The sequence below is a fragment of the Polypterus senegalus genome, chromosome 4 (genome assembly GCF_016835505.1).
Source record: "Polypterus senegalus isolate Bchr_013 chromosome 4, ASM1683550v1, whole genome shotgun sequence".
Classification (NCBI taxonomy): domain Eukaryota; kingdom Metazoa; phylum Chordata; class Cladistia; order Polypteriformes; family Polypteridae; genus Polypterus; species Polypterus senegalus.
Genome location: NC_053157.1, coordinates 63,352,149 through 63,365,975, shown reverse-complemented (window position 1 = coordinate 63,365,975; position 13,827 = coordinate 63,352,149). Strand labels below are relative to the sequence as shown.

General features: G+C 39.5%; 1 protein-coding gene across 2 annotated transcripts in view; it reads right to left on the bottom strand.

Moving 5' to 3' along the window:
* The window catches only part of scarb2a (scavenger receptor class B, member 2a), an 83,442-nt gene that overhangs the window by 47,296 nt on the left and 22,319 nt on the right, over positions 1–13,827 (bottom strand). For both annotated transcript variants that reach the window (XM_039750778.1, XM_039750777.1), the window contains one exon: positions 10,883–11,040. In XM_039750778.1, the coding sequence (XP_039606712.1) occupies positions 10,883–11,040 (158 nt within the window). The remainder of the gene's footprint in view (positions 1–10,882; positions 11,041–13,827) is intronic.

Genomic DNA, 13,827 nt, shown 5'->3' with positions numbered 1-13,827 from the left:
CGAAAGGTGTAAAATATTTGGCCATTTCGGTACACTTGAAAGCGACAACCGAACAATTCAGCGGCAGCCATCAACTCACATGCAGAACCATAGGTGAAGGGCTTAAGCATTTCACTCTTCTAGTGCTCCTGTGTAGTATAATTATCTCCTGTACCGTCATCAGTCCACACCTTGAACCTGTCCCAGTCATTCAATACATAAGACAGAATGTTCCTCCGGATATCAAGAGTGAGCCTGATATGGCCGTGCAATATGTAACAAAGAGAATGGAAAAGGTAGGTGGTATCTCCGGGCATGGAAACCACTCGGTAAGTGACAGTTCTTTGATCGATAGAATTTCTTGAAGATGGGCCCATAAGTAACAAAGACTGTTGAAAAGTTCAATATGGCGGCCGACAGTGGTATCATACTACCGAAATAAGTATGTACATTGGTTTCATTTAGTGGAAGGAAGCCACCTACCAAATTTCGAGAAGATGGAGCCATAAATAAGAAAGTTCAACATGGCGAACGTTGTTGACCGTTATGACCATTACGCGTAGAATTTCGAAATGAAACCTGCTTAACTTTTGCAAGTAAGCTGTAAGGAATGAGCCTTGCAAATGTCAGCCTTCTACCTATACGGGAAGTTGGAGAATTAGTGATGTTGGAAAATTCAATATGGCGGCTGACAGTGGCGTCATACCACCGAAATAAGCACGTACATTGGTTACGGTTAGCTAAGGGAAGTCACCTACCAAATTTCGTGAAGATGGGGCCGTAAATAAGAAAGTTCAACATGGCGGACGTTGTTGACCGTTATGACCGTTATGCGGACAATTTCGAAATGAAACCTGCTTAATTGTTGTAAGTAAGCTGTAAGGAATGAGCCTGCCAAATTTCAGCCTTCTACCTACACGGGAAGTTGGAGAATTAGGAACGTTGGAAAGTTCAATATGGTGGCTGACAGTGGCGTCATACCACCGAAATAAGTATGTACATTGGTTTTGGTTAGCGCAGGGAAGCCGCCTACCAAATTTCGTGAAGATAGGGCTATGAATAAGAAAGTTCAATATGGCGGACGTTGTCGACCGTTATGACCGTTACGCGTAGAATTTCGAAATGAAACCTGCTTAACTGCAAAAAAAAAAAATCAGTTTTCATGGTGTACTACACAGTCCAAAGGCAATTGGAAACTTGAAGAAACTCTGATAGGAAGAGACTGGCAGACCCAAAGTCACAACCAGAGCCCATTTTTCGCTCTGTACCTTTTCTGTTTACAATTTCTTAATTGCACAGCTGTGAGTCTTTTGTAATGCAGGAAAAGAACATTATTTTATTTTATTCAAGGAGCATTATTATTTAAAATATGCTGATAGTTTATTTTTGAGCAATTTCTCATGTACATCTACAGCTGTATGTTAAAAAAAGTGGGAAGAAAAAACACTTAGATATATATCGTCTAAGCACACCAAATAGTGAAGATATGCAGTTTCCTACTGCACTGCACATTTGTCAAAGCATTTCAGCATTTGATAAAAATATTGGTTTACCAACATGTTTACAGTAATAAATTAAGATGTTATTGTGTATTATACTATACATTAAATCATTAGTCAGATTTTGTTTCCTCAAGGTTTACAAATATATTTTTATGCAAATATTAATTGCTGTACAAGCTGGGTTGTGCAGTGGTCAGTTATATCTTATTCCTGTAGTGACAAGCATCCCATTACTTAAACACCAACAATTACAGATTTCAACACATATATAGGATGGGCCTAGCCCTACACTGCTAGACTATCAATGGCAAAGACTTGACAGAGTACTCAAAAGCAAGTTGCTCCCTACCCCACTCCCATATACCAGAAGGACACCTTGAGCGACTTATGTGTTTAGTACCTCTACCACTACTAACAGAGAGTTGTCATACTTTCAAAGTTTCATCCAATAATGAGACAGGTTAATTAAGGATGAGCGAGACATTTCTACAGACTTTGGATGGATATATATTTTAAGCTTGCACCCATAAGCTGAAATCTTGTTTACTCTAATGGACATACTTGTGCATTTACATGCAGGCTCTGATCTCAACTCTCATCTAAATCAGTAGATTCTACATCTTCCCTTAAAAAAGTAGGTACATGCATCTTGTATTCGTACTCCTCTTTGGAGCTAGGGAGCTCATCCACCGTATTTGGGGTTTAAAGCACCCTCTTTGGGTTTGAAAGATTTTCTCTCCTTTGAGCTCTCTGAAATGGACAATCTACTATCCCTCTAACATCAAGTATAAAGTGTGTAACAACCCCTAGAATTCACTCTTTCAAGAGTACGGGCTCTGTGTCAGGACTGGCCACAATATGGTAAACAAATAAAAATCAGTGTATAATTCTGTCATGCATCTGTAAGGCTTTGACTAGTGCTGTTACAGAGTTTGTTCTTCCATGCCCTACCAGATGTGCACATCAGTGCAATCTCTTGTCAAAATCCCCTCAAAAAATGTTAAAAACTGCACATAAATCACAGCTGTTGTTTGTTTGTCTATTTCCTTAAAATAGACTATTCTGATAATCCTCAGATCTCAAATATGGAAATCTGAATCTAAAAATTTTAGTCAAGATATGGTAATCTTTACCCCACATGCATGGCAAACTCTTTTGGATTAAAAATAATGTTAGATAGAACAGAAACATTAAGTTCAGCTTAGCAAAGGGAAACACTCACATTAGTGGTTAGCTAAAAACCAAGAGAAGAAGAAAGAGCTAAATGCTACTTAGAAATTTTAAACCTGCCAATCAATTTAAATTCCTAAAAAAATATATCTTTTTTTAAGGATAGATTTGTGACTGAAAGTACAAAGTGCTAGATGCAGGCATCTAATTTTTTCACTTACATTTTTACTATCGTCTGTAAGAAAATCAATTAAATTTTATTTTTTATAGCAAATTTCATATGTGCATGTTTGGGTATGATATGTGATGATACTCACTAGAAGGGCACCTATCAATCAAAAAAAATCACCTGTTCGGTTCTTTGTGAATCTACGAGTACATACAATATGTTCATTTTATATACAAGAGTGTGGTGGTTTGTTTGGATTGGCATAGCACTATGGGGCCTGCACACAGACATGTCTGAATTGTGGATAAAAAGAGCACAGCAGTGGGTCAGAAAAAACATTTTGAAGGGCTCTAGCTGTACGTTTTGCTAATGAAGAAAACAAGCTAACCATTCAAAATTACTAAAAGGATGATCCTAGATGTGAAGTGTAAAGACAGATGTGCAAAATACTGCAGCTTTGCAAAGAATGTCTCAAGTAACACAAAGCCAAAAATAGTGATGACAAAATAAACAACTATTCTTTTACAATCGAATGTCAGCTTTTGCCTTTGAATACAAATTTTTTAAAATAAATTTGAATTAGATCGAATGTTGCTATTCAAATGTAACAGCCTTATTAGTTAGACACTTAATACAGGTATATCCTAAATCGCAGTCTTTGCGATTTGCTAATCTCATTGTTTCAAATCGTGATTTCGATTTGAAATCAATTAATCGTTCAGCCCTAACACAAGAGTATTGTAAAGAGCACATTGATACATTTTACAACTCTTCTGGTGTGTGCAGGACATACAGTACTATTTTGCATCAGAAAAATGCACTATTTTCCTGTGATAAGCCAAAATCATTAACCCCTACCCATCATTAATGACAGTCTAAATTTCTAAACTTTATATTTTTTTTAAAAGCTTTTAAGTATTAAAAATCAAGCAGTCATATTAAGAACACTGCCTAATGCAAGTGCAACTCAATGGAGCTTAGAAAATCAGTTTTTAAAATTGGTGTAAAACACATGAAAAACCTTAATTCAACATGATACAAATTTAGAAGAACATCAAGAGCTTTAAGAGTTAGTAGTCACTAAACACTCAAAGATAAATTTCCTTTGAAAAAATGTTATTGTAATTCCTAAACTTTCAGATCGTGTTTTGTACAATAAACTTTTGTTTTTGTGACATAATCACTTGTTTACAGTACAGTATATCACATGGTTTAACAGCTTCATGCTTAGCAGATCCATGAATGCCAGCTAGATGTGGAGGTATTATAAAAAAACAACTATCAAAGTAGCAGATACCGAAATATGGAATAAGCAAATTATATTCAACTAAGTGCTAGCTTTACACACCGGATTGTTAATGCTTTTATCTTATTATTTTATAAGTGAAACTATACAGATAACATATAAATGGATCCGCTATAAATCTGTCAGACTGTGCAGAACAGCTGTCGAGATACACAGGTTCCCTATGTTAACCATAGTGTCACAATAAGTTACTTTACAAAATTTGCAGTCAAACAGCTATACATTAAAATTATATATAATAAAGTATTCACCCCACCTTGGAAGTTTTAAAATTATTATACAACACTGAATCACAATCAATTTGATTTAGCTTTTTGGAACTGATTGACAGAAAAGGACCCATTAATATCAAATTGAAAAAAGTTATTTTAAATCTACTGTGAATAAGTGTCATATAATAAAAAATTATGAAAACTTATAAGAGGGTGAATACTTTTTATAGGCAATGTATATATAGACCTCTGTATACTGGTGTAGTATTGAAATTAACATCACATTGATTTTTATCTTGTTCGACTAATACTTCCATCATTTTCTCTAAAAGAAGCAACTGAAAAAGAAGCTATAGGGGGTATAAAATTTGAATAAAATTTACCATTAAATATTAATTCATTTCAAACAAATCCTCTTTTTTTAACAATAATGATTAAAGAGCAGGAATTATATCCCATTGTCCTCCGAAGTGACTATAAAATTGATTTAACTGATTAGCCAGACTGGAATCAGCAGAATTGTTTGAGGTTTTTTTCCTGAAACATTCAAAAAAAACTTCGAAGTGATCACAGATTTCAGTCACCTGCTCACATATCACTTGCTATAAATGACTCAGCTGTTAGGATGACAGTCATTTAAGTTTTGGGGCACTGTGCTGTCACCAAACCTTAAGTGGGGCAATAATATCACAAGTATTATTAAGAAAACCCACCAGAGAATGATCTTTCTGAGTCAGCTGAGAAAATTCAATCTCCCTAAAGCAATACTGGTCCAATTATACACAGCCATCATCAAGTCCATTCAAACCTCATCTATAACTGTCTGGACTGGTGCTGCCTCTGTTCAGGTTAATGCCAATCTCTAATGGATCATCAAAATATGTGAAAGACTGTAGGCTGCAATTTAACTCACAATCAAGTCCTATTGGAGTCCAGGGTAAGGAAAAGGGACACAAACACCATTGCTGATCCGACTCACCTTTTCCAAAGACTTCCCTCTGGCAAATGTCTTTGTGCAGTGAAAGCTAAAACAACACAACACCTAAACAGCTTTTTTCCCCACATTCAATTATTCCTACTAATCAGGTCTAAGCTTCTAATCAGTATCTACTGTATGTATACCTGCACACTAGACTGCCTGGAAATATTATTGCTATTATTTCTTTATTTTTTGTATTGCCCTCATATGCTGCATCTTAATTTTAATTTAATCTTCTTATAGTTATCTTTTGTATTCTGTGTTCTTCTTATATATTATACCAATACTATCAAAACAAATCTGTAGTTCACATTTGTGTACCTGGCCAAAACTGATTCTTGTATAACTTTTAAATGGCAACGTTCTTTCCACAAATTATTAGACAAAATTTGTCCAGCAAACTACATTAAAGCAAAGGAGCAATCAATTCAACATGGTGTATTTTAGGTAGCAGCTTTCAAGGCACACACCATCATCGATACTGGAAAGCCAATATAATACAAAATAGCACAAGATAATAAAATAGTCATCAAAATAATTAAGCTAAATCAAAACAAAAGTATTGAATAACAAAAACAGCAAACAAATAGTCCATGCATTAAATCACAATTTAAAAATTATAAAATTAAAAGTCACCTTCATTTAAATAAAAAACAGCATTCTGGTAAACAAATAGGACTACATTTCAATTCAATAAATGTTATATTTTAGTATAATATCAAAATATAACTGTTGAAAGTTGCATTTAACTATGATATGGAAATAAGAGAAATAGCAGATCTGGTCTGTCATTTGAGCTACAATATAAACAAGCCAATCTCTGGCTATGTGTCTCTCTGATAATGTTTTGCTTCTGCACTGTCTGAATTGGCTACTGGGACTGTCAGAGTTCTAAGTTATGGCACTTAGTTGTGTTAATGTGAATTTCTGGTTGGCATTTTGGGAAACATGAGGTTACTGTCAATTTGTTACTTGGTCCATACAAAAGGTAAGATAAGGTTTACGTTTTTTTGTGAAAACAAAAGCAAACTTCTTACTGTTGTAACTCCCGGGTTATAGGGCACATACAGTGGTGTGAAAAACTATTTGCCCCTTCCTGATTTCTTATTCTTTTGCATGTTTGTCACACAAAATGTTTCTGATCATCAAACACATTTAACCATTAGTCAAATATAACACAAGTAAACACAAAATGCAGTTTTTAAATGATGGTTTTTATTATTTAGGGAGAAAAAAAATCCAAACCTACATGGCCCTGTGTGAAAAAGTAATTGCCCACTTGTTCAAAAATAACCTAACTGTGGTGTATCACACCTGAGTTCAATTTCCGTATCCACCCCCAGGCCTGATTACTGCCACACCTGTTTCAATCAAGATATCACTTAAATAGGAGCTGCCTGACACAGAGAAGTAGACCAAAAGCACCTCAAAAGCTAGACATCATGCCAAGATCCAAAGAAATTCAGGAACATATGAGAACAGAAGTAATTGAGATCTATCAGTCTGGTAAAGGTTATAAAGCCATTTCTAAAGCTTTGGGACTCCAGCGAACCACAGTGAGAGCCATTATCCACAAATGGCAAAAACATGGAACAGTGATGAACCTTCCCAGGAGTGGCCGGCCGACCAAAATTACCCCAAGAGCGCAGAGACGACTCATCCGAGAGGTCACAAAACACCCCAGGACAACGTCTAAAGAACTGCAGGCCTCACTTGCCTCAATTAAGGTCAGTGTTCACGACTCCACCATAAGAAAGAGACTGGGCGAAAACAGCCTGCATGGCAGATTTCCAAGACACAAACCACTGTTAAGCAAAAAGAACATTAGGGCTCGTCTCAATTTTACTAAGAAACATCTCAACGATTGCCAAGACTTTTGGGAAAATACCTTGTGGACTGATGAGACAAAAGTTGAACTTTTTGGAAGGTAAATGTCCCGCTACATCTGGCATAAAAGGAACACAGCATTTCAGAAAAAGAACATCATATCAACAGTAAAATATGGTGGTGGTAGTGTGATGGTCTGGGGTTGTTTTGCTGCTTCAGGACCTGGAAGGCTTTGCTGTGATAGATGGAACCACGAATTCTACTGTCTACCAAAAAATCCTGAAGGAGAATGTCCAGCCATCTGTTCGTCAACTCAAGCTGAAGCGATCTTGGGTGCTGCAACAGGACAATGACCCAAACCACATCAGCAAATCCACCTCTGAATGGCTGAAGAAAAACAAAATGAAGACTTTGGAGTGGCCTAGCCAAAGTCCTGACCTGAATCCAATTGAGATGCTATGGCATGACCTTAAAAAGGCGGTTCATGCTAGAAAACCCTCAAATAAAGCTGAATTACAACAATTCTGCAAAGATGAGTGGGCCAAAATTCCTCCAGAGCGCTGTAAAAGACTCACTGCAAGTTATCGCAAACGCTTGATTCCAGTTATTGCTGCTAAGTAAGGGTGGCCCAACCAGTTATTAGGTTCAGGGGGCAATTACTTTTTCACACAGGGCCATGTAGGTTTGGATTTTCTTTTTCCCTAAATAATAAAAACCATCATTTAAAAACTGCATTTTGTGTTTACTTGTGTTATATTTGACTAATGGTTAAATGTGTTTGATGATCAGAAACATTTTGTGTGACAAACATGCAAAAGAATAAGAAATCAGGAAGGGGGCAAATAGTTTTTCACACCACTGTATGAGCCCACAAGCCCCCCTACAGCGACTCCCAGCGGCCCCCAAGGTATCCAGCAGGGCTGTGTATAAACACTACAAGGTCCGTGATGCCCTGCTGGAAGTCGGGGCACGATCCTGCTGTCGGGAGAGCTCCTCCTGGCGGCATGGGGGTGAGGACCGGAGTATGAAGCCGGCAGTCCTCCACAATTCCCCCCCTCTTAGCGACGACTTCTGGGGCAGAGCGTTCCAGCCCCGTGAGGGACGTCCTCCTCCAGGACGACGCGTCTGCCGGACCTTGGCTGCGTTGTCCCTGTCCCCCAGCGAACCTTGGGGAAACAGTGTACCTCCTGTCCCCCCGGGGACAATGGCGCCACTCATGGCCCGGCCAAGGGCAGTTGTAACACCGGCGCTGTCCTTCTGGTTGTTTCCCTCTGCGAGACCAGAAACACCTTGGGAATTCTGTCAGTGTCATCTCCGCCCCTTTCTCTGCCAAGGTGGGCATTACGGCCGCTTGGCTGCTTTCAGCCCTTCTCTCTGCTATGTCGGGAGACCCACGTTTTCTTTTGGAGATCTCCCACTTAATCTGGGGCTGTGATCTGCCTTTTTTCCTTTAACGGCAGACCCTTCAGCCACGACCCGTCCCTCTTTGTTGGCTGCTAGTTGTGTTGGCGCTGCTTCGCTCGCCTTCCCCTCCCCTTCCAGGAGGCACGGACCCGTCGGGGAACAAACAACCTCATCGGAGGACTCTGAGCCTCCTTCACCTTCCCGGCATCCACCGCGGGTGACCAGGCTGTTGTCCTCGTACGGGGGCGTCGCTAGCCGTCTCGTGTCCTGGCTTGCCTTCTGGGAAACGCGGCCATCTTGCCGGAACATGAGGCAGGCATCCGAGACGCCGCTGAGACTCTGAATGCGGGCGTCTGCAAAACAGGATAAGAACAAGCCTGAAACGTTGGCCGTTTTACCTGCACCTACCTCCGGACTAGGTGGCGGAAACCCCGGTCCATCTGGGGAGTCCGACGCGCTCGATAACTGTCCACATCCTGAATGTTGCGCGACTCGGGCTTGCTCGGCCCGAATTAGCGCACGGTCTTCCTCGCACCCATTCAGGTACGTCCAGGTCATCTCGGCCTCCGTCAGATGTTGGGACCCACCTGGGACTGACCTTTTTCTTTCCGGACTTCTTCCCCATCGTTCTCCGCGTATAATTAGGCACAGCAGCAGCGCTCTCCGTAGTGGGTGGCTTTGTCCCTCCAGGCAACGAAGTGTGATCCACCTAGGGTTGTCTGCCCACACAATATTTATTTTATATGCAGGTCCCCTGCCAACAGACGGCCAGAGAATCCTGCCGGCTACGCCAGTGTGGCAGTTGGGGGCGTTAGCGCTCCCTTGAACCCTCAGTTACGGCTCCAGACACTGGATAAAAGTTCAAGACTTTTATTTGATTAACAATAATGTGCACAAAGCACCCTCCACACTACTCATAAATCAACAATAACAATAATATTCTCTCTCCAAGCTCAGCTCAGTGTCCGGACTTTCCCAGAGTCCTTTTATAGCCCCTGACCCAGAGGTGTTCCTGCCCAACCAGTCCACAGTTCCTTATTCCTTCCGGGTCAGGGTAAACAGTCCTTTTTCTTCAACCCGTGAGCATGTCGTTTCTTCCTGTCACGTGACCGTGACGTACTCCCGGGTTATAGGGCACATATGAGCCCACAAGCCCTCCTACAGAGACTCCCAGCGGCCCCCAAGGTATCCAGCAGGGCTGTGTATAAACACTACAAGGTCTGTGATGCCCTGCTGGAAGTCGGGGCACGATCCTGCTGTCGGGAGAGCTCCTCCCGGCGGCCTGGGGGTGGCGACCGGAGTATGAAGCCGGCAGTCCTCCACACTGTCATTTATTTTTTAAGTTTATAGTTTTGAATGAGATGATATGTCAGCATTATGCCTCGACAACTAAATTGTCACATAGGGCCTTCTGTTTTGAAAGTGTGGCGGACCGCTGGGGGTGGTACCCAGCCGGGACGCCCAGGAGGACCGGAGGAGGGCTTATGCCTCCTCCAGACCACAAGGGGACGACCGCCCTGGCTGCACTGGGGGCCACGGGTGCAGAGTTTGGAAGCTCAACCCTGTAGGGGCCCATGGTTACCGCCAGGGGGCGCCCCAATGCCTTGGGAGCCCTGGACCTCAGTACTTCCGCCACACCAGGAAGTGCTGGGGGGGAAGAGAAGCAGGGACACCCGGAGTGCTTCCAGGAGTACAGCCGGCACTTCCGCCACACTGGGGCGTGTCGGCGGGAGATTGCCGGGAAGCACCTGGATCACATCCGGGTGTGGATAAAAGGGGCCGCCGCCCTTCATTCGAGGCTGGAGTCGGGTGAGGAGAGGACGAAGCAGGAGAAGCGAGAGTGGAGGCGGCCCGAAGAAGGAGAAAGGCAGAGTGTGTGAGAGGCCTGGACTTTGGGGACTTGTGGGGTTTGCGGTGCACTTTAATAACTTTGTAAATATTGTAAATGAATGTGTGGTGGTGCATAATAACCTGTCTTCCCGTCTGTGTCCAGGGCTCGTTCCACAAAAGGCATTTATTTGAAATTTTCATCCAGGAAACTAATATTTCCAATCTGTCTAATAGTCAAGTGAATGCAATATCTCACCATGCAAAATGGCATCACCGAATCCTAACAGTTGTAATTAAGGTACAATACAGAAACATTGCAACAAAGTAAAAAGTTAAGATTTAATGATTTCTGAAACTGTATTGCTAAAAAAGTTCCCAGAATAATCATTTAAAGGTCCAAGATATAAGAATTAACAAAAATCAATTACAGAAGTATTTGATCAATTAAAGTAAATAACCTGAACAGAAAAGTTTGTGCATGGACAAGTATCATTTAGTACTTACCGATAAGTATATGGTCCCACTTGGGTAACAGAAGGTTTTTTGCCTTGTAAAATGTCTTCAGAGTTTGTTACATTAAAGAAGAAAAACTGAATATACACTGGAGGAGGAGGGTTCTCCCAGGCTTTGAAAACATCTGATCCATTCTTCAAAACTATATTCTGTACATATATAAAAAAGTATAAAGTTAGACAGAACAATACTTGTGTGAAATAAAGTATTTAAGATTGAATGTGGTAAGTTACTAGAACACTCTATAACAAACTACATTTGACTTAAATGCTGTATTTTTAATAAGTGTTCAGGCTTGGTATAAAATAATGATCTAGTACTAATTAAAAATTAGTGTTTACAACAATAACATGCTATGACTAAAGAATACTATATGATGTGAAATGGCTGGCTAAACTCTCATTTTTCACTCAGGAGAATGTCATCTGGGGTGAGCAAAGAGTGGTGTCTAACTGAACCAGCTCTCATTAACTGTTTTTTTGCAGTTAATTGATAAAATGTCACAGAACAAATGTTGCCATACAGTACTGCAATGTTATTAGCTGTTCTGCTGTAAAAACATTTAAGCATTTTCTAATAAAATAATTTTTAAAAACATGCAAATAATGAAGGGAAGAGATCTCTTTAAAAAAATATTAAACCCAGATACTAGACAGAGCAGTTATCTAGCTGCCCTTTCACCGACTCTCTAAGATATGCTTTGTAGCAAAGACATATTTACACAGCAAAATGATGACACAAAAGGCAACCAAGGCTTTGGGTTAAAGTATTATAGACTACAAAGTGCAAAGAGACAAAACTGAGTTCTCTTTTAAACTAATTTTTTTTTCAATCTAAATCACATTTTTGTTCCATAAATGCAAAGACTGATTTAGTAAACATGAAACCCAAAGTTAACTAAACAAAAATGTCATTCATTTAGTTTTCTTTTAGAGTTGGAGGCAGGTTAGATTAGATCTTCTCAGGTAAGTAAAACATGAACAACCGTCAAGCTGTTTATTTGGGTGGTTTCACCTGACACACATAAAAAGTACCATTAATTCCACTCTGGTCAGGACTCCTCACTTCACATGTTTAGATTTTAATACCACTTATTAGAAAGGATAAATAGAGAAAAAAAAGTTTATTTGTGTTTTAATATACAGTAGTATTCAGGATTTATTGGAGTATCATAAAGCAACATTCTTTTTAAAATTAATTTTGAAAGGGCACATACATTTTCTTGACAGCATATTGTTTTAAACATTAAATCATAATGTTAAAGTCATCATGTAAAATCATCATGTAAAGAATAACTGGTGATAATCTTACTGTTCAATGAAACTTCACATAGCGTTCCTCCGTTAACATTCAGAATTAAGAAATAGTGCATTGGCTTTTTTAAAAGCTTGCTACAAAAATCAAAATGCACTGCAAACCTCCTAACAATGCGTAGAAGCCACTAAACGTTCTTCCTCAACCAGGAATTACCAGCTGTCAATAAAACACAATTACAGGTTGCTACATGCATATTAACAACTAGTCATTCTGAATAAGTTTTTTTTACATATAGACTAGATAAACAAATCCATGAAGAGAAACTATGCCCCTATGGAGTGTGCCATTTTCCAATGGCATAAACTAAGGGGGTACATGGAGCATTGCATTATACAATACAATACAATACAGTTTATTTTTGTATAGCCCAAAATCACACAGGAAGTGCCGCAATGGGCTTTAACAGGCCCTGCCTCTTGACAGCCCCCCAGCCTTGACTCTCTGAGAAGACAAGGAAAAAACCCCAAAAAACCTTGTAGGGAAAATGGAAGAAACCTTGGGAAAGGCAGTTCATTATACCCAACCTAACATTAAAAAAATCATGATACAGATATCTTCTTCTTTCATTAACAACAGCACAGTCAGATCATCACTCACACAACTTATTTGTGTACAGTACTAAATGCAACTACAACATCTATAAGTGTTGACTCAATCAAAGCAGAGCATGACACCCCTCAAATATTAAGGCTGATTAATGTGAGATGTGTATCCCTTTCAGATGGGTAAACTGATTTAGTAAAAAAGAAATGTTTGCTTTGTTAGGCTATATGGGCTGTAACAAGATAAAATAGTATTGCCTCGTATATAGGGCACTGTGTTAGAGATAATTAAACTAGTTGTGTTACATGCTTTGCCCGGAAAATCTTCCAAGACAACGGGCCTGTTATATTGCTGTTCATTAATCTTATGTACTAGAAGCTCTATCTAAGTACTTTTCTGTATATGGTATTTTTGGGTTGGGGGTGAAGGGGGGGGGCTATAGGGGCAACCATTGTTTGTTCACTTGAGCTGCTTATTACTGTTGAATATACCACATGCAATTACCCATGAACGACACACTTCTGCCATAGAACAATTCCTCCTTTTCCTTGGTAGTGCTGGTGTAAAACAGGCTACAGGAGAACTCTGCATTAAATCACCAACAGTGGTATTTAATAATGTTAGAAAGGCGATTTAAAACTGATTCAATCATAGCTAAAAACTGCTAAAAATCTCAACTGTACATTAGTATCAACTGCTAAAATTAGTACTGCCACATAATACAGTATGTTTGAATAAATGTCTACCAAAAAAAGATACTAATTAATTTTGCTAACTCAAAACCACAGTCCTGCTCTCTTATTACATTCTGAAAAACAGTATCTAGATCAGTTATAGAAAGGGGGGAAAAAAAAATAAATAAAAAAAAATCACACTTATGATCAATCACGGCTTGGCTCCATCAGTTAATTTGCATTGGTTTTTTTTTGTTTTAGCTTCAAAACATGCTGATGATTGGTACTGAAAACTTAATAACAAATTGCAGGTGGACAACAGTGTAGGCTTTCTCAAAAATGCAAGGCTGTGCACTGATAAAAAAAAGGTTGTGTAATCAGTGTCACTCTCAGATTGTCACA